General features: G+C 41.2%; 1 protein-coding gene across 2 annotated transcripts; it reads left to right on the top strand.

Annotated features, from left to right (window-relative positions):
- Positions 1-398: 398 nt before the first annotated feature.
- LOC114223969 (flavin containing dimethylaniline monoxygenase 4) lies at positions 399-19734 on the top strand. Of its 2 annotated transcripts, none has more exons than XM_028123008.2 (8): positions 399-530; positions 2525-2713; positions 3355-3517; positions 11626-11768; positions 12966-13165; positions 14460-14812; positions 16729-16798; positions 19184-19734. In XM_028123008.2, the coding sequence occupies exons 1-8, from the start codon at positions 399-401 to the stop codon at positions 19605-19607; spliced, it is 1674 nt and encodes a 557-aa protein (XP_027978809.2). In that variant the 3' UTR covers positions 19608-19734. The 2 variants fall into 2 exon arrangements, with proteins under 2 accessions (XP_027978809.2, XP_087872901.1); XM_088016775.1 differs by having other exon boundaries at positions 399-534; positions 2505-2713.
- The last annotated feature ends 370 nt before the right edge of the window (positions 19735-20104 follow it).

Raw genomic sequence — 20104 nt, 5'->3', positions numbered from 1 at the left:
CTATACTAATTAATAATAAGAACTAAATTTAAATGAGCACTTACTATGTAGGAGACACACTTCTACAATCCTTCCAACATATCAATCATTTCATTTCATAACAAATATTTAAGATATTATTACTATTATTATTTCCATTCCCATTGTACTCAATAGAAAACTGAGGCCCAGAGAAGATAAACAGCTAGTCCGAGGTCATACTATTAGTAAGTGACACTAAGATTTAAGCCAAACAGTCTGATTTCCAGAGTCTGATTTCATTTTTAACCAAAATGTGAATCTGCCTCAGCTCAAAGAGGATGTGTATACCACTAGAAGAGTTGAGTTCTATGACAGGAGGTTCCTTCCAGTCTTGTCATATAAAGAAGCTCAGCCCAGCCTTCCCCCAACAGAGTACCATGGCCAGGCGAGTTGCAGTGATTGGAGCTGGTGTGAGTGGCCTGTCCTCCATCAAGTGCTGCTTGGATGAGGACCTGGAGCCCACCTGCTTTGAGAGAAGTAACGACATCGGGGGACTATGGAAGTTTACTGTGCGTAGTTTGTACCCTCCCACCTCCATCAGTCATAATCTGGCGGTCTGCTTTGTCCCTGCTCATGCATGGTGGCTTCAGCCTACCTTGATGATCACATAAAAAAGCAGCTCACCGCAACACCACAGGCTTGTGTGTGCAGCATAGTGATGAACCTGGAGATTTGGCAGAGCAGGGGCAGTTGGAAGAGGGAGGAAGGAAGAGTTAAGTCTGATAACACAAGCATAGTATTGGAAGTTACAGTGATTTCTAGACCATGGACATTCTGAGACAAAGTAACAGTGTCGCCTAGGTTAGGCTGAATGGCATTGGTGAATATGGAGCAGATGACGCGTTTGGAAGGATGGAAGTTGGCATCAGGGAGCAGAGCTCCAGCCCACAGGATTATTCAGGTCTTTGGGAAGAGAATTGGCAGAAGTGAAGCAAGAATCCAGACCCTGAAAGGTTGGGGTAGGTGGTTGAGTAGCTTTCACATTATCACAATAAAAAGAGCCAAGGCACTGATCAATCCTTCTAAGGAGTGGAATGTGCATCCTGGGGGGGGTTATACCTAGGGCTAGGCCAGCTGTTAGGTGACTTGAGCAACAAAAGTAGGGGCTGGAAGTGGCCAAATACCACCTGCCTCGGGCCAGGATTGGTCCTGGTAACTAGGAGTAGCAGGATCTTCAGCAGGGACCTAGGGATCCGTCCCATTGGTGGAGTATAAAGTGTCAGAAGATAGGCGGTCTAAGTACTGGATGCTTCGGGAGTAATTGAAAAGCAACGTTCAGTGGGAGCTCATGGTGGAGGAGGGTACTTCAAACTGGTATGAGGGAAGCCTTCATGGAGAAAGTGGCATGGGCCAGTCTTTGATACACAGCAAAGAAAACAAAAATAGCAAATGTATGTAAGCAGGTATGGTCACAACCCTAGGATTATAGTGTGCTAGGGGGAAAAGCTTCTTCTGGTGTACTGTGACCCTGATTGAGCCACCAAATGTCAATGTGGAAAGAAAACACTAGGTCTGGTTTGTGTACCTTCTGCTATTGGACCCCACGGTTGGTTTGGTTTTCTTCCCCCACTCTAAAGTAATAGAGATAAATTTTAGAAAATAATTTTGAGTTAAAAAAAAGAAAAAGAAAATAAGAGTGTCTGGGTGGGCTTAGTTAAGCGTTTGACTCTCGATTTTGGCTCAGCTCATGATCCCAGGGTCCGGGGATCGAGCCCCTCATCGGGCTCCCTGCTCTTCAGGGAGCCTGCTTCTCCCTCTCCCTCTGCCACTCCCTCTGCTTGTGCTCTCTCTCTCTCTCTCTGTGTCAAATAAATAAAATCTTTAAAAAATTAAATTAAATTAAATTAAAGTCTTCAGTATAAGTGCTGATGGGAAGGAGCCAATAAAGAGAAAGTGACTGAAAATATACATGGTGGGGGACCTGGGTGGCTCAGTCAGTTAAGCATCCAACTCTTCGTTTTGGCTCAGGTCATGGTCTTAGGGTCATGGGATCAGGCCCCATACTGGGTTCCACACTCAGTGCAGAGTCTGCTTGAGATTCTCTCTCTCTCCCTCTGCTCCTCCCCCCCACTTTCACATTTGCTCTCTCTCTCTGAAATAAATAAATAAATCTAAAAACAAGAAAAAGAAAATATACCTAAACAATAAATACAAAAATCAGTGAGGAGTTCTGTGAGCAAAGGCAAGAGGAAGAAGTCCTCATGAGTGGAGGGATTGAGGATGGCAAAAAAAAAGAAAAAAATAAACAAGTCAGACCGTAGGCCTCATGTTCATGGAATCACTGAATGGCAATGTTGGTCTTGGAGAGGGCTGCTAAATTTTGTTAATTTCTTTGTAGTTTGAGAAAGATATTGTGTTTAATAATTCCAGTCCCACCAGTGATTTCTGACAACTATAGCATGGAGATCCAATGCTGTTTTCCTGGAACTCTTTGGAATTACAAATGGAATCTCTTTTCTTCCTGCCTCCCCCACCCCATCAAGCTAACTATGTTTCACCACAGGAAACTTCTAAAGATGGGATGACCAGGGTCTACAGATCATTAGTGACAAATGTCTGCAAAGAAATGTCATGTTATAGCGACTTCCCCTTCCAAGAAGATTATCCCAATTTCATGCACCAAGGAAAATTTTGGGATTATCTCAAAGAATTTGCTGAGCACTTTGACCTTCTGAAATACATTCGGTTTAGGGTAAGACAACTTGGGTTATGGAAGGTTAATGAATGGGGGCTGCCCATTCAGCAATCTAATGGAAAAGGGATCCTAAGTAAATTTATTCCTGATTTTATCTCTATCTGAATAAGGTAAATAATAAAGACTCCTCACTTCTCCCATTTCTCATGTTTTACTCAAATAAATCATTAAGATACTGACTTTCCTGATTCCTCTGCTGAATCCAAATTCTTATTCGGGATGCAATTTAGAAATTTTTTTTTTGAGACGAAAGGAAAAATGAATTTTGTTCATGAAAACTGCCAGGAAGAAATGACTAGGAATCTGAACCACAGAAATTACAATGAGCCAAAACTCTTCCTACATTTTCCCAATGCATTCAGTATTGTAACTCATCCCCTCACTGGGTATAAGAACTAAGTGTTTCTTCCTTCCAGTGAAGGCATGCAGATGTTTTGGGTCCTACACTATAGGACAGCTTTTGAGACTTTGTACAGGTTACTTAATTTCTTTATCGGGAAGAAAAACCAATATTGACAGACCTCTTACCCTGAGATAGGCTTGGCCCACGTGAAATAACAAACATGGTTACCATACCAGCCATTTCATGAGGTCCCAAGGTGATTGACAGAAAGTGAGTGTTTGTCTGCCACTTTCAGACCACGGTGTGCAGTATAACGAAGCATCCAGACTTCTCTGAAACCGGTCAATGGGATGTTGTCACAGAGACAGAGGGGAAGCAGGAACGAGCTGTCTTTGATGCTGTCATGGTTTGCACCGGACATTACCTGAATCCCTGTTTACCATTGGAGTCCTTTCCTGGTGAGTCATTTCTACCTGAAACCATATCTACTCTTCTGGGTTCTCCTCGAAGAAAGTCATTTATCTGTAATTGGAAATAATTCCTCATGATTAGAGACAACTCTGTGTTCACCTTAAGAAATAATATGTACAGATCTTTGAGAGGTATAAAGCACTATGTAGGTGTCTTCTTATTTACTTATTAATATAAATGCTGCCATTACTGAAGTTTATCATGCCTGTCTGATTCAAGTTCAATGATCACATAAGGCTTATGTGTCATAAAAAAAATGCAAGCTTTTAAATTTTGTCATTGAATTTCAGGTCATTTGAATCAGGAGTGATCTGTAATTCAATAACTTAAAGGAAGTGAGAGTATAAAGAAACTTGACAGATTTGTTTTTAAGAAACTGAGCAGCAATTATACATCCAAAGAAATATTTTCATCCTTCAAAACAGTCACCACAATAATAATCCATACATCTCTTATACCAAGGCTATCACCACAAAGGAGTTTTAGAAATTCCTTTTGGAAACGCTTTTGACTCCAAGAGCACATTTTTTGAAATCTACAGTTGGCCTTTGAACATCCCAGGGGTTAGGGACGCTGACCCCCTGCATAGTCAAAAATTCCCGTATAACTTTTGACTCTCCCCAAAAAACTTAACTACTAATGGCCTACAGTTGACTGGAAGCCTTATTAATAATATAAACAGTCGATTAACATATATTTTGTATATTATATATTATATACCATATTCTTACAACAAAGTAAGCGATAGAAAAGAAAGCATTACTAAGACCCTAAGGAAGAGAAAATACCATTTATAGTACTGTATGGTATTTATTGAGAAAAATCCATGTAGAAGAGGCCCCACATAGTTCAAACCCATTGTTGTTCAAGAGGCAGCTATACTCATGATTGGCAGATCTCCATCTTTTGAGATCAAATGAGGATTATTAAAATGTAGTACAGCTACTCTTCTGTCACTTATAAGTGGCTTTAAAGGCAATTGAGTAAGAGAAGTTTTGAAACTTCATTAAAGAATTGAAAGAACGTTTAAGGAAGAGTGTGAAGAATAAAGCTTGCAAACCTGGGCCAATTAAAAAAAACAAAATGTTTGTAAATCTTATAAATGTAATCTCAAATTAACAAAATATCCCACTTTAAACAAATGTTTTAGGGATCAAGTGAGACTTCAGTGCATAATTTTGCGAAGAAGCAATTGTATAAATGGTGATTGGGCTTCAGACTTGCAGCAAGCCTGTGGGCTAAATACACAATGGCACTGGACTAAAGAGATATAGAAGCACCTCTTATAAAGAAATTTCTATGGGGAAATGTGTTACAAGTGTCAAATAATTGATGTTTTTGGAAGGTAGTGTCTTGTCAGGTTTGGGTTAGCTTACCCTCAGTTCACTTAGACTCTGACCAAAAGATGCTATTGCAAAAGATCAACCAAGTACTGAGAGGTGAGGATCCTTGTGGCAGTTTAAAAGTGTATAATCTGTAAGAGTTAGTTCCAAGGAAAGAGACTGGGCAAACATAAAATAGAATTGCAAGGTAGTTTGGGATCATTTTGAGAGCAAATGTTTCTCTATGCCAATGACCTCTGGGGAATAAATGATTGCATTAGAAGTATTGGTGTGCCCTTCTCTTTTGCCCCAAAGCCCAGATTATGGAAAAGGAAGAAACCCACACATGCAGATTTCAGTGATCCTCCTCAGGAGGTCTAAGTTTATGACCAGACTCTAGAAGGATTTGTGACAGCAGGACAGCAGGACACCAGGACAGATACCCCAGTTTCCTCTGTGTTCCCAGAATGAGGAATCTTGGTGAGTGGACTCAATGGAAGGTTTCTAAGGAGTTCCGATCTGCTGCAGGGCAATGACCCTTGATGATAAGTGACCTTTAGCATACTAGTTATGAACAAAATCCTTAAGTCAGCAGCCTGGACCACATCCCGGTTCTAATTGCAGAATCTTGGGTAAACTTCACCCAATGACTTCATTTCATAGAGCGGTCATGAGAATTCAATGAGATTATCCATGTAAAATACTCAGCGGAGGACAGAGCACATAGGAGCACTCCATCAACACTAGCTACTAGCACTGTGACTCATGACCTACTGGGAACTAGTATGAACATTTTGAGAACTGTTCAGAAGAAGCTGCTTCCTAAGAGCCATGTGATTCCCCCAGACTAAGAACTATCCATCCCTCTGTTATAACTCCTGCCTCGGCAGCCATCCCACCCGAGTGCGCGCTCCTCCTCTATCCCAGGTGGGAACCCCTGGGCGGGTAATGCAGACATCAGTTCCGCATCCGTCTCCCACACACAGAAGCTGTGTAAGAGTGACTCTCCAACCATATATCAATTGTGATCGTTAGTTATAGATGAGTGATGTGAATGCCTAATTATGTTTGATCAATTATTAATAAATCTCTTGAAACTTTGTGAGCATGGTAAATGGAATTCAAGTGCATTTCCTAACACATAACATTAGGGCGATAAGTATAAGATGAACAAACCACAGCAGCAAAGCGTTCCAGAGACAATTAGTGACAAGGCAAACTAAGTCCCATGCCCCTCAGCAGACCCTGAGGGTGTCACTGTATAAGAGGACAATGTAATAATTGAAGGTTATAAGGATGACCTTGAATTATCAGTATGTTCTAGTTTTAGGACATAAAATATATAATATCCTTCAGAAAGATTTCTGTAAAAAAAAAATTAAGATCTTGATGTTTCTGTGTTAAATTGCCCAGTTGTCTGAAAATTTCTCTCCCCTGAATGTTGCATTTCCTTGGCATCAAATGATGCATTTATTATATTGCATTAGACTTCCCCAAAATGAGGGGATGGCACTCCAGAAGTGCTCAGTAGTCCCCAGTTCTCTCCCTGTCCCCATCCCCATACACGGATGTGAGATAGAAAAAGGAAAATATGGTAAAAATGAAAGCTGAAACTTGAAGTAATTTTCCGTGACAATAGTATGTTTAATACGTGCTTATTGAATGAAGTCAGTTACCTAACAGTCTTTTAGGAAAACAGCCTGAAAGAAAAGAACTAGTGTAATGATAGATGTAGGCTTTGATCTCAGCACAGTGTTTCGCAACAACTGCCAAGACCTGAGGTGCTTATTTTAAAAGCAAGTTAATGTGTTGTTTGCAGAATAAGAACCTCCAAAAGTGGGACCCTGGAATCCTAATGTTTCCCCAGCAATGTGATTCTCATGGAAACTAAAGGTTTAAGAATCATTTCCATAGTCCGAGTAGAGGCAGCCTCGCCCTGTGGTTACCTTGGGGTTAAGTTCAAGTTGTGCCTCTGACGTTTATTGGCACCTGGGCAAATCCTGTGTCCTATGTCCCTATTTCTCCACCTGTAAAATGAAGTACTCACAGCACCTTCTTCCTAGGGTTGCTTGAGGATGAAATCAGCTGCTAGCCATGGAGTGCCTAGCACAGGACCTAGAACAGGACCTAGAACAGGACCTAGAACAGCTCAGTGGAACTTCTGGGTGTTGGTATGAAAGAATTCTGCCCACTCTTTTGCAGAAAAAGAAATGGAAAAAAATTACTGGTGCCAAATTAAATATAATTATTTTCTATTTCCAGGGCAAACTCAATCACTTAAGTCATTTGAGGGAAAAAAATAGCTTGAAAGGTAACACAAATTGGAGTCATAAAACTGGAATTTAAATCCTGTCTCTGGTACTTATTAATTATACGGCCTTAAGCCAATCACTTAACCTTTCTAAGCACTAATGGATTTACCTGTAAGACAGGGATGAATAACTACCCCTCCAGGAGGATTACTGCAAATCTGACTTGAGAGAATAACTATGGAAGCACCTGGCTGAGCACAATTCATTAAGATTTTTTTGTAAAAGGTAACTTCCTGCTAAACTGTAACGTGGATTCATTCTTTGAGTAACAACAATGCAATTTACCGTGCACAAAGCCATGACAGAATGATACTGGAAGAGACGGGAGGGTACTGGAGCATAACACGGATGTTAAAAGTCCAGGATCTTGCATCAGAGTACTTGCATTTAAATTCCCAGCTCAGGGCTCCTGGGTGGTTCAGTCATTAAGCGTCTGCCTTTGGCTCAGGTCATGATCCCAGGGTTCTGGGATGGAGCCCCGCATCGGGCTCCCTGCTCAGCGGGAAGCCTGCCCCACTCCCCCTGCTTGTGTTCCCCCTCTTGCTGTCTCTCTCTCTGTCCAATAAATAAATAAAATCTTAGATAGATAGATGATAGATAGATGATAGATAGATAGATAGATAGATAGATAGATAGATAGATAGATGATAGATAAATTCGCAGCTCTCAGGGCACCTGGCTGGCTCAGTCAGTGGAGTGTGCAACTCTTGATCTCAGGGTCACAAGTTCAAACCCCACGTTGCATGTGGAACCTACTTATAAATTAATTAATTAATTAAATAAAGTAAGTTCCCAGCTCTCTATTCATTGGCAAGTGCGATGTCACAAAAATCACATAATCCCTACAAATCTGTTTCCACATATGTAAGATGAGTAAAAATAGTATAGACTTCAAAGGGTTATTGTGAGAAAAATCCATGCAATCACTCTATAAATGTTATTAGAACTGCAATACAAAATGTCCTTTGGATCTATTAAGGATTCCCTGCCCTCGATTTATTCTGAGGGAAAAGATTATAATCTCTTTCTTTCTAAAACAACCCCAACTCCATTCAGATGAAGCATTAAATTGAAGTTCCATCTGCCTGAGTTTAGAAGTTATTAACAATGTTAAAGTTTCTTACTGCTCTGGTTTAGAAAAAGGAGGATGTACATACATGTGTCCTAGCTGACGTTGCCTTTTTTCTGTTAAAAAAAAAAAATATGGATGGGACGCCTGGGTGACTCAGTCGGTTAAGCTTCTGCCTTCGGCTCAGGTCGTGATCCCAGGGTCCTGGGATGGAGCCCCGCATCGGGCTCCCCGCTCCACGGGAAGCCTGCTTCTCCCTCTCCCACTCCCCCTGCTTGTGTTCCTGCTCTCGCTATCTCTCTGTCAAATAAATAAATAAAATCTTAAAAAAAAAAAACTACAGGTGAATTGTCAAAAAAAAAAAAGACCCCCACTCTGCATATATGTATGCTGAAATGCACAGCTCTGTTTTGTAAGGGAGAAAAGACTTTCCCTCTACCCTCCTCAGTTTGATAGGCAGATTAGAAGGGAGAAAGGTATACAGATTTATTAATTTTTAATACTAATGTGGGGGCACCATAAGAAAATAATGAATACCAAAAAAAAGCTGTGAGATTTGAGTGTTTATATACCATCTTCATAGAGAAAGGGGATGGGGTGTAGGCCATCCAGGGGAGAGCAAATGTTTCTAGAAAGATGAATAGGCTCTTAGAAGAATGGATGGGAGATACGATTGTTTGTGACAACGTTTGTCTGGGTATAGACTTCTACGGTCCTCTTCTGTGATATAAGAACCGATCTTCCCTGGTTGGTGAAACTGCCAGGAAAGAGATTTATGACCATAGGAGTCCTTTCCAAGGATCTGCCTTTAGGCAGATGAGGGGGGTTCAGAGAAAGCCTCTCCCTGCCTTTGCTGTTTTTCAAGATCCTTCACTTGAAATAATCAGTATATCAAAGCGGCACATTTTGGGTAGCGTGTCCTATACTCCTTCAGTGGTAAAGTAAATATTTCAAACATGACAGCAATCCAAAAAAAATAACATCAAGTCGTCATACAATTTCCTCAAGGAAATGACAAGGCATTGGAAGACAAAGCCCTGGCCAAAATCTGAACAGTTTGGGAATAAATACCAGAATTTCTGTCAATCTTTACTTAGGCCAGAAGGCAAGAGAGCTACAACTGTTTGGGTAATGATTTCAAATGCTGTCAAAACCCCTCGGACATCTGGCCAAGGTTTACTCTTTTTAAGATGCCTTTTTTGCTGGGGCATCTGGGTGACTCAGTCGGTTAAGCATCTGCCTTCAACTCAGGTCATGATCTTGAGGTCCTGGGATTGAGTCCTGCTCAGCGGGGAGCCTACTTCTCCCTCTGCCTCTCCCCGCCCCCGGCTTGTGCTCTCTCTCTGACAAATAAATAAAAATTTAAAAAAATAAAATCTTCAAAAGATTCTCAAAAAAAAAAACAAAGATGCCTTTGCTGCTTTTCACTAATCACCATGGATCTTTCACAAGTAGTTTTAAGACTGATGTTGAGCTGGAGGAGGAAAAACTTGCTACCAGGGTAGCCAGCTCCCCTTGCAAGCAGCTGTAGCCACAGCCTGTCAAGCTTGGGTCAAACACCAGGCCCCAGGCTTCAGAGACTCCAAGGGTCAAGGTCTCACAGCGGTCTCCTTGCAGCCCCTCAAACCCGCCCCCATGTCCAGGGGACAGAAAATGTCACAGCACTTTAAGTTCTTTCCTGAAATTCTCCAATTTCCAGCTCCTGGCCACTTCAACTCCAATCCCCAAAAGTGAGTGAGGGGCTAGGGATCCCCAAAACAGGTCTGCAGACACATTCTTTGCAAATTCTGCACAGTGGATTTAATACATCCCTTGGAATACGGCCAGCATTGTATTCAGTTTCCAGCTTGGGGGGCCGTAGGAGGCAAAGAATCCAATTAAAATATTGTGTTACACATATTACTTATGCAACAAATGTTATTAGGTAAATCAATCAATCACTGTATGATAGGAGAATGATATATTCTGGGAGACAGTTTCATCTTTTTATTTTTTAGATTTATTTCTATTTATTTTATTTTTTTAAGATTTTATTTATTTATTTATTTATTTGTCAGAGAGAGAGCACGAGCACAAGCAGGGGGAGCTGCAGGCAAAGGGAGACGTGGGCTCCCCGCCGAGCAGGGAGCCCAATGCGGGACTCGATCCCAGGACCCTGGGATCATGACCTGAGCTGAAGGCAGACGCTTAACTGACTGAGCCACCCAGGCGCCCCCTATGTCTATTTGGGGGAAGGGACAGAGGGACAGGGAGAGAGAGTCTTAGACTCCCCGCCGAGTGCGGAACCTGCTGCGGGCTTGATCTCATGAACCTGAGATCACAACCCTGAGACCACCACCTGTGCTGAAACCAAGAGTTGGGCGCTTAACCAACTGCACCAACCAGGCACCCCTTCTTTTTATTTTAAAATTTCAGAAATGCTTGAAGTATTGGGGTGAAAGGCTGTCAAACCCTCTGAACTGCAGAGCTTCCCTTTCAGATTCATTGTCAGAACTTCGTCTCACCCATCTGTGGGTCTGACAGTCACTGCCCCCATCGCTCTTGTTCCTTCTGCCACCTCATAATTCCCCGTGGCTGCAGCTGCCACTGGAAACACCTCTACTTCTTCTGTTACTACCAGTCTTCATTTATATGAATCCATGGTTTATGTCCTTTATAGATGCCAAGGAGATAGTTACCAAAAATAAATCAAGAGAAGAAATATTTGAGAACCTTCTCATATACATAAATACCATAATAGTGATACTTCTATTAACAGAGTGTTAAGAACTTGAAAGGTGGTCAGTAACACAAATATAAATAATGTAAGAAAAGAGTATAAATAAGCGCACGGTATAATAAAGCATTAAGCATATAATAAAGAATAAAGTAAAATTACATTAAGAATAAGTAGCAAGCCTAAACCACAAAAATTATTACTTTATGTACAAGAGAACTTGCCACAAAATTTATTTTGTGGAAAATTATAATTGAACTAAAATTCAATCTGTAAATGTGTTATGTACACAAACCATATTCTCATAGACTATATCTGTTGGGTAAAATGCAGTCTATTTCTTGCTTATGATGTTCAGGGTCATGCATGAGAGGTTTGTTATTGTCTGCAGTGAGCTTGATTTCCCCAAGTATTTGCTTTCAAAGGGAGCACTCATGTGGAATACAAATTCTCCCGTACTTGTCAATCTCCTGCAGGTTGTACTAAATCTATATCTGGGCTCACAGAATCCAGTGGAGAGGGAGATGGTGTGCTGCTTCTACTTCCTGCAATTAGCAGCAGGAGCAAAAGGCTGACATATGTCCGGAACTTCCCTCTTCCTACAGACCCCATGCCTGCCTCCTAGGGAATTACAGCTTTAGATACTTCTGATTTTCTGATCCCTCCTTCCCCTCAGGTATTCATAAATTTAAAGGCCAGATCCTGCACAGTCAGGAGTACAAGAGCCCAGAAGGCTTTCAAGGCAAGCGCGTGTTAGTGATCGGTCTTGGGAACACTGCAGGGGACGTGGCAGTGGAACTGAGTCGAACGGCAGCTCAGGTACACCTGCGTGAATCCATACCCTCACCCCACCATCATTATAAAACACAGTGGCCAACGGCTAAATCATGTGGACGCAGCAAGAGTGCGACAAATCCACAAGTGACAGGATTGAACCATCTCCAAGAGGGGTCTAGGAAATTGTCTGGATATCAGACCACTAGGCATCCTTCAGAGACACTGTGTCAGAAAGAAGACCAAATGGACAAACGATTCCACCCAGACCAATTATCTTTCTTTCACGCTCTCCCTTTGCAATTCTGGCGAAACCCCCATAGAAACATAGAAAAGGGAAGTTGTTTTCTGACCATGCTTGTTTTTAAAATAAAAGAAACCTTTACTCTGCCCACGAAGTGTCTGTAATGATTTTAGAGTGTCCAAGCATAGATTCACAAATTAGAAATCTGTTCCACTTTAACATAAATTATAGGACAATGATTCGATCTGGAAAGAATAGATTTTTATTTAACTCAGTTAAAATAGCTTTCTCAAAACATCGCTTTAAATTCTATATTACTTAGATGTTAAAAAAAAACCTGCCTGATGAATAGTGCATAGCTACTAGTCCTATAATTTTTCATAGTGAATATGATAAAAATACTTAACAGATATATAGATCAGATAAAAGTGATTTACAAAAACAATGGCAACAATAGAGACAGTCATTTATAGATCTATGTACAAATTTACCAGTTAAGAACAGATGTTGTGAATGAAATCTTGCCATTCACAACAACATAGATGGAGCTAAGAGAGTATTATGCTGATAAGCAAAATGAGTCAGTCAGGAAAAGACAAATACTAAATGATTTCACTCATATGTAGAATTTAAGAAACAAAACAAACAAGCAAAGGGGAAAAAATAAGAGAGAGAAAGAGAGACAAATCAAGAAACAGACTCTTAACTATGAAGAACAAACTGATGGTTCCCAGAGGGGAGGTGGGTGGGGGGATGGGTGAAATAGCTGATTGGGATGAAGGAGCGCACCTGTGGTGATGAGCACCGGGTGATGTATGGAATTGTTGAATCACTATATTGTACACCTGAAACTACTATAACACTGTATGTTAACTAACTGGAATTAAAATTTAAAAAAACTTTTTAAAAAAGGACAGATGTTATAACAACATTTGAAACACACCAAGGAAAAATACTACAAACTGATGTACATATATTTATCCTTCCTTCCTTTTTAGGTACTTCTCAGTACCAGAACTGGTGCCTGGGTTCTCCACCGCTCTTCAGCTGGGGGCTACCCACTTACTATGGTGATTACAAGAAGATGGCTTAATTTTACTGCACAAGTTCTGCCCTCGTGTGTACTAAACTGGATTCAAGAGAGGCAATTGAATAAAAGACTTAACCATGAGAATTATGGATTAAGTATTACAAAGGGGTACTTAAATTTTTTTATTTAATGGGAAAATTATTTTTCATTCTGCTTTATTCAGAACTCAAAATCTTCAATAATTATTATGCTGCTTTGTTTATTCTGTTCTGAGTTTAGCTCCTTAATTAAGACAATGTCCATCAGGTACCACAACAGTCCTTGAAATGGGAATATTCTCTGGTAACAAAAGTAGTAAGTAATTCATTAAGCTAGAAGAAAACGAAGGATAAAAACTTTACATTTCGAGCTTGAAAATCAGGAAATTAAAATTGGCTTTGAGGAATCTTGGAATGGCTGCCATCTACAAATGGAATATTTGCAGCATCATAAGTACAGATGGCCAGCTAACTTTTAATAAATGTCTTCTCTGGCTGAATGATTAGATGATGCATTTCCAACAGGAATTCCTAGAATTACATATTTTACTATATATCTGTATAAAGTTGCACATGGCAAGAGAAAGAAAACCTTTGAAATGAATATAAGGTCATTAAATGTGACTTTTATTTTATGCTTGACCCAAATATTTTTCTTTGGTAAGACAGCTCTCAACTTATAAAGAAAATTAATGGCAATGGATAATTTGTCTTTTTTTTTTTTTTTTTTTTTAGCGAGAGTGAGAAAGAGAGACTGTGTGCACATGTGTGAGCGGGGGAGGGAGAAAGGGACCAAGGGAGAGAATTCCCAGTAGCCTCGACACCCAGCACAGAGCCCCATGTGGGGTTGACCGTATGACCCGGGAATCATGACCTGAACCAAAATCAAGAGTCGGTCGCTTAACCAACTGAGCCACCCGGGTACCCAGATATGTCAATTTTACAAAGACATTATGTCTGTTGTGATTAGATAGAATGATGTTCATAATGAAAATATTTATCAGCATAAATCGATTCAGATTTTTATTTTTATTCAAAAGTTTCTTGGTAACTTCCTCTTTGCCTAATGTCAATCCTTTGAGGCCTGGGTGAGGTGAGACCCAAAACTGATTATTAAATGGTTTGTTGTATACTTGATCCTGATGCTTCAAGAAAAGCATTGCTCCAGAAATGAATTTCAAGAGAATTTTAAACCCCAAGCAGGAAAGAATAGGTTTAAACATTGTCCACATGCCTTCTACTGGAAGTAGGAACACAAAACGTGTTATTGCAACAGTAAGTTGGATAGGAAACTTTAAACTAGACATTGGTCAATTCACTCCCTTGGCTTGGCAGATAGTGTCCTTGAATTGACCAAATAAATGATTTGCTCAACTATCTCACAGATATAACTACAATGAATAATTTTCTCTTCTGTGTCAAAGGAAAAAATCAAAATTCATTGTGAATGATGAACTGCCAACCTGTATCCTTTGTGGGACAGTCACCATGAAAACCAGCTTGAAGGAATTTACAGAAACCTCTGCTCTCTTTGAAGATGGAACAGTGGAAGAAAACATCGATATTGTGATCTTCGCTACAGGATACACATTTTCTTTTCCCTTTCTCGAAGAACCTCTTAAAAGCCTTTGTACAAAGAAGATATTCCTGTACAAGCAGGTTTTTCCTTCAAACCTAGAGAGAACAACACTAGCTATCATTGGCCTCATCAGCCTTAAAGGATCCATCTTAGCGGGCACAGAGCTCCAAGCACGCTGGGCCACAAGAGTATTCAAAGGTACTTGACTCTCTTTTAAAGCCCTATGTGATCAACTGAGTCTTCGAATTAGTGCTTTGCGATTTAGCCCAAATGGAACAGATATGAGCTAAAGTAACACAAAATATCAAAAGAGTTTAATGGATACTTAACTTCATATATGGGTAATATTATCATGGGTGTGCTTATATCGCTAACGTGATAAAAGAGTGGGAAAAAGGTTTTGATTCTGTGGATGAGAATTGGACAACAAGATATAATCACATTTCTCAGATTAACTGAAATTATTGAAACTTCAGGATCCTCTATTCTGTTCTACTCTAAGTCTAGTCTAGTTTATTTGCTTCTAAATCTTATCATTTATTTCTAGAAGTAGAATTTTGTGCCGCTTCCAAAGAAAGTTATTGGAATAATGCACACTGTGTGATAAAGTTGAGTTCTGGGGAGATGGTAACCTTTGAGAAATGCCTGTAAAAATTTTTTTAGACACTGGACACCAAATTGTCCGTTTTCACTGTAAGAGCACAAATGATGGGGTCAGGGCTACCGGGGTCCGATCCTAACCCTAAAACTCATTATCTTTGTGAGGACCTCTCTGAATCTCAGCCATTTCATCTCTACAGTGGGGATAATGAAACCTCTTTCACAAGGATTTTGTAGGATGGACATCCGCCAAGCACTTACCACCCTTCTTGGCACACAGTGAAGGCTATAAATTGACAGCTGTTATTATCATACCTCGTTAAAGCAGGGCAAGTTTTAGATTAGTGAGCATTTTAAACAATTGCACTTGTATGACTTTTTAAATATAAACAGCAATCACAATTTCGCCAACCAGCCATCCTTTAGCAGATGTGTGTCCTTAGTGAATAAAAACAATCACCAATAATTTATAAATAGGATATAATGCAGTACTAAGGAGTGTCGACTTCCATCACACTGTTCAAATGTAATAGACATCAAATTCCACACATTTCCATTAAGCGATCACAAATTTTTATTTCTTTAAGGCCAATTAAAGTGCTTTCACAGCATTATCTGATTATATTAAAACCACAAAAGATTCTTAAGTACCTGGTGGGGTTTTTTTAAGTGTTTTACAATGAGCTCAAAAATGCCTATCAGAATGATAGAGCTGACAAAATGAAACTCGGTTAGATCACACCCCAGGAGTAATTACATGCTTCTCCAGAGAGCCTCCGGGGACGATCTGGGAAACACCAAGTAAAGCCTTGCCCACTTTTTACAGGGTAAAGTGATGGTGGTGACAAGTACACTACAGAGTGAAGTCAGACCTAGCTCAAGTACACAGTAACCCCACCCTCTGGAGTCAGCACTTGGCTCCTAGCCAGAAGAGCAGAGCCCACACCCTGAGACTGTGCAGGTGAGAGGCTGAAACTGAGCACATCCTCACCACCACTCAAGCAGTCAGAGCTCTGTGAGGCCGAGAGACCATCAGGTGCTTCCACGCTTGAGGGTCCTGGTATGACGAAAGTGAAGACATGTCAAAGCAGGGTTATAAAAATGAGGTCAATGTTAGTATTTCCATTTAACCAACGAATGGCTTTCACACACACACACACATAAATACAAACAGGCATATATATACAAACCATATAATACAAATAATATTATATATGACTATATGTGATGTGTGAGCAGATAAATGAGCTGGAGCAGGTGCTGATGACCAGTGGGCCCATGCAGGCTGAGGGCTGGGCCGTGGGTGTCCGTCCTCATGATTCTGGCAGTAGAGGACTCTAGGTAAGTGGGTTTGAAGGAGGACTTTGCCTCTGGAGATTACCTCTAATTCCAGACTAAACTTTGACTGTTACATGTCCTAAGGATAGAGCAGTGGGCGGCCCGAAATGAGGAGGAGGAGGAGAACTCAAAGGAAAATACGTGTGATGTTAATGTGTTTCCAATTTTTCTCACAGGACTCTGTAAGATACCTCCATCCCAAAAACTGATGGCTGAGGCTACTAAAAAGGAACAACTCATAGAAAGGTATGACATGCATGACATGCAGCTTGTTCCAGCAAAACCTACCCATATATTACCTTACACACACACACACACACACACACACACACACACACACATCCTCAATATAAGAGCCATTCCTAGAGAAGCACTACAGCAGGTTGGATATCACTGCACTAGAGTCAGAAGAATATGTTTTTAATCTTAACTCTTCCACCAACTGGATTTGTGGCCTTAGATGTGTCAGTGGAGGCACCAACCACATCACCTCAGCAGAACAGAGAGCCTAGCCCCCAGCAGATGGCAATCGTGGGTTCCCTTGACCCCCAGAACTCCACTGTGTCTTTGTCCTCCTGCCTCTCAGGATGCTCTTTCCCTGCATTTACTGGTACCTCCTCCTCCTCCTCATGCCTAAAGACTGGTGAACCTGGACCTTAACCCTCAGACCTCTTCTCACTTCCATTAACACTCACTCTTAAGAGGCCTCTTCCAGGCCTGGGGCTTTAAATGCCATCATATAGTCATGGCTCCCATACCACTTGGGTATCTCAATTTGAATATGTCTAAACACGAACTCTCGACCCCCATCACCGCCCCACCCATCTTGCCCATGGGCTGCTCTGAGACTTCTCTCCCCTTCTTCGTCACTCGCTACTCATTCCAATTGGTCCGTCTAAAACCCTAGAGTGATCCTTTCCTCCTCTTTTTCTCTCAGATCCTGTGTTAGCAAATACTGTCAGCACCTACCTTCGAACAAATCCAGAATCCAGACCCTTCCAGCTATCCCCACAGCCACCCCCAACCAGGTCACTGTCGTCTCTCACCAGGACATTTGCTGTCACCCCTGCTCTGGTCTCCCTGCTTCCACTCCGTTCTACAGTCAGATCTTGACACCACAGCAGGAGTGAGCAACACCACACTGTTCTTCTATTCAAAACCCTCTGATTGCTCCCCATTTCACTCCCAGAAACTTCCCTGCAACTCTGCAGCCCTCCGGAGCAACCAGCTAGCTTTGCACCCTCACTGCTCCCTGTCCTCCCACCTCGCCATACTGCTCCAGTCACTCCAGCCTCCTCCCTGGTCCGCAGACATGTCAAGGAGAGCCCTTTGCACTTATATTCCCTCTGCCTGGAATGTTCTCCCCACCAGATAGCTACAGGCTCACTCTGTCAAATATCACGTCATAACTGAGAAGACGTCTCTCACAACACTGTATAAATATGGCAGCCCAGCCAGTCCCTTCATTGCATCTTCCCCCTACCTGCTTTTATATTTCTTAATAATACCTATTACCACCTGATTCATTACGTATCCATTTGGCTGGGGGTGGGGGGTAATATTTTTTTAAGATTTTATTTATTTATTAAAGAGAGAGTGAGTGAGAGAGAGAGAGAGCACGAGCAGGGGGAGGAGCAGAGGGAGAGGGACAAGCAGACTCCCCGCTGAGCAGGGAGGCTGACTCAGAGCTCAGTCCCAAGACCCTGAGATCAATGACCTGAGCCAAAGGCAAACGTTTAACAGACTGAGTCACCCAGGTGCCCTGTCTGGGGGTTTCTATAGCCTATTAATTTCCTCACTAGAATGTAAGTGCTTTGATGACAAGGCCTTTGTTTTATTCACTGAGGGACCCCTAGCACCTAGGATGATGCCTGTCACGTGATGGACACTTAATATTTATTTATTGAAAGAATAAATGAATGAATGAGTGAATGAATGACATTGGGACATTACGAAAGTTTACTAACAGCAGAAATAGGTAGGAATAAAGCTTTCATATACATTACACTCATATCTGTGTCATGTTCAAAGCTGGTACACCACAGATGGCTCACAATTAACATCAATAAAAATAATTTAGGTGGCGGGGCGCCTGGGTGGCTCAGTCATTAAGCGTCTGCCTTCGGCTCAGGTCGTGATCTCAGGGTCCTGGGATCGAGCCCCGCATCAGGCTCCCTGCTCCACGGGAGGCCTGCTTCTCCCTCTCCTGCTCCCCCTGCTCGTGTTCCCTCTCTCACTGTGTCTCTCTCTGTCAAATAAATAAATAAAATCTTTAAAAAATAAAAATAAAAAAATAATTTAGGTGGCCATATATGTGATGCTTTCTGATCATGTTCATTCATTCAACTGTTGTATTTGGACTGACCAGATTTTTACCCTCATATCAAATTCAAGAACTTAAACCATTATCTAGAGCTCCTCTTCCAATTGCCTCCTTTTACCATTCCCTTTAACCAAATTAATTACCCTCACAAATACCCTTTGTAGATAAACTCCTCTCATTTTTTTTCTTTGCAACATAGAAAGACATCCCCAAACGTGGTTTGACTCCAATAAAAAGAAACAAAATGGTGGGAGAAGGGATGACTTATAACTTGAAAATGAAAAATGATCCATCTTTTTTCCTCTCAGGGGTGTGATGAAAGACACCAGTGAAGACAAACTTGAGTTCATTCTGTACCTAGATGACCTTGCTGCATGCATAGGCGCAAAGCCCAGTATCCCTCTTCTGTTCCTCAAGGATCCCAGGCTAGCATGGGAAGTTTTCTTTGGACCCTGTACTCCTTACCAGTACCGCCTCGTGGGCCCTGGAAAATGGGATGGAGCCAGAAATGCCATCCTGACCCAGTGGGACAGGACACTGAAACCCTTAAAAACTCGAATCGTTCCCAATTCCACCAAGCCTACCTCCATGTCACGTTATTTAAAAGTTTGGGGGGCACCTATCGTCTTTGCCTCTCTTCTACTGATCTGTAAATCTTTGGGGTTTTTTTTTAAATCGGTGCAAGATAATCTACAGGATAGAATATCCCCTTATCTAATAAGTATTTGGTGAGGATGAATCTGATTCATTATAAAAGCTGTCCCTGGCCACGTTAATTCTAACTCCAAATATTTTGTGCATTCCTCCTCTCCTTCCCGTCTTAACTGCTATCATCCAAGTTCAGGTCCAGTCGTCTCTTATCTGAATTATTATACTGTCTTCCCTCTGGTCCCAGTGCCTCCTTTCTTGCCTCCTTTCCAATCCATATTCTACTCTGCTACCTAAGCAACTGTTCTAAAATAAAAATATTGTCACTGTTTCCATCAAGATCTTGATAGGAATAAAATGACACTCAAATTAGGTAATTTGTGGACATTTTAATATGGAGGTGATTACAACAGGTTTGGGCAGAGTGTAGGGAAATCATAGGGATAATAAAATACTCCCAGACTGGTAACAATGAGGTATTTTTACCATTCCTAGGTCTAGTGAGGCAAGAAGAGAAAACAATTACGAATGAGAGAGAGAGAGACTTCTTTGTGAAGAGGGCCACCTCTCAAGAGTTATGA

Source organism: Eumetopias jubatus, unplaced genomic scaffold, assembly GCF_037043125.1.
Source record: "Eumetopias jubatus isolate StellerSeaLion01/CBP00866 unplaced genomic scaffold, mEumJub1_p1.0 scaffold_12, whole genome shotgun sequence".
Taxonomy (NCBI): domain Eukaryota; kingdom Metazoa; phylum Chordata; class Mammalia; order Carnivora; family Otariidae; genus Eumetopias; species Eumetopias jubatus.
The sequence above is the reverse complement of the archived record's forward strand: the minus strand, read 5'-3'. Positions and strand labels throughout refer to the sequence as shown.

Coding starts and splice junctions, on each gene's coding strand:
- LOC114223969 (XM_088016775.1), top strand. CDS start 399: ATGGCCAGGCGAGTTGCAGTGATTGGAGCTGGTGTGAGTGGCCTGTCC. Junction 535..2,504: donor ACTATGGAAGTTTACTGTGC/GTAGTTTGTACC, acceptor CACCCCATCAAG/CTAACTATGTTTCACCACAG. Junction 3,518..11,625: donor ACCATTGGAGTCCTTTCCTG/GTGAGTCATTTC, acceptor CCTTCCCCTCAG/GTATTCATAAATTTAAAGGC.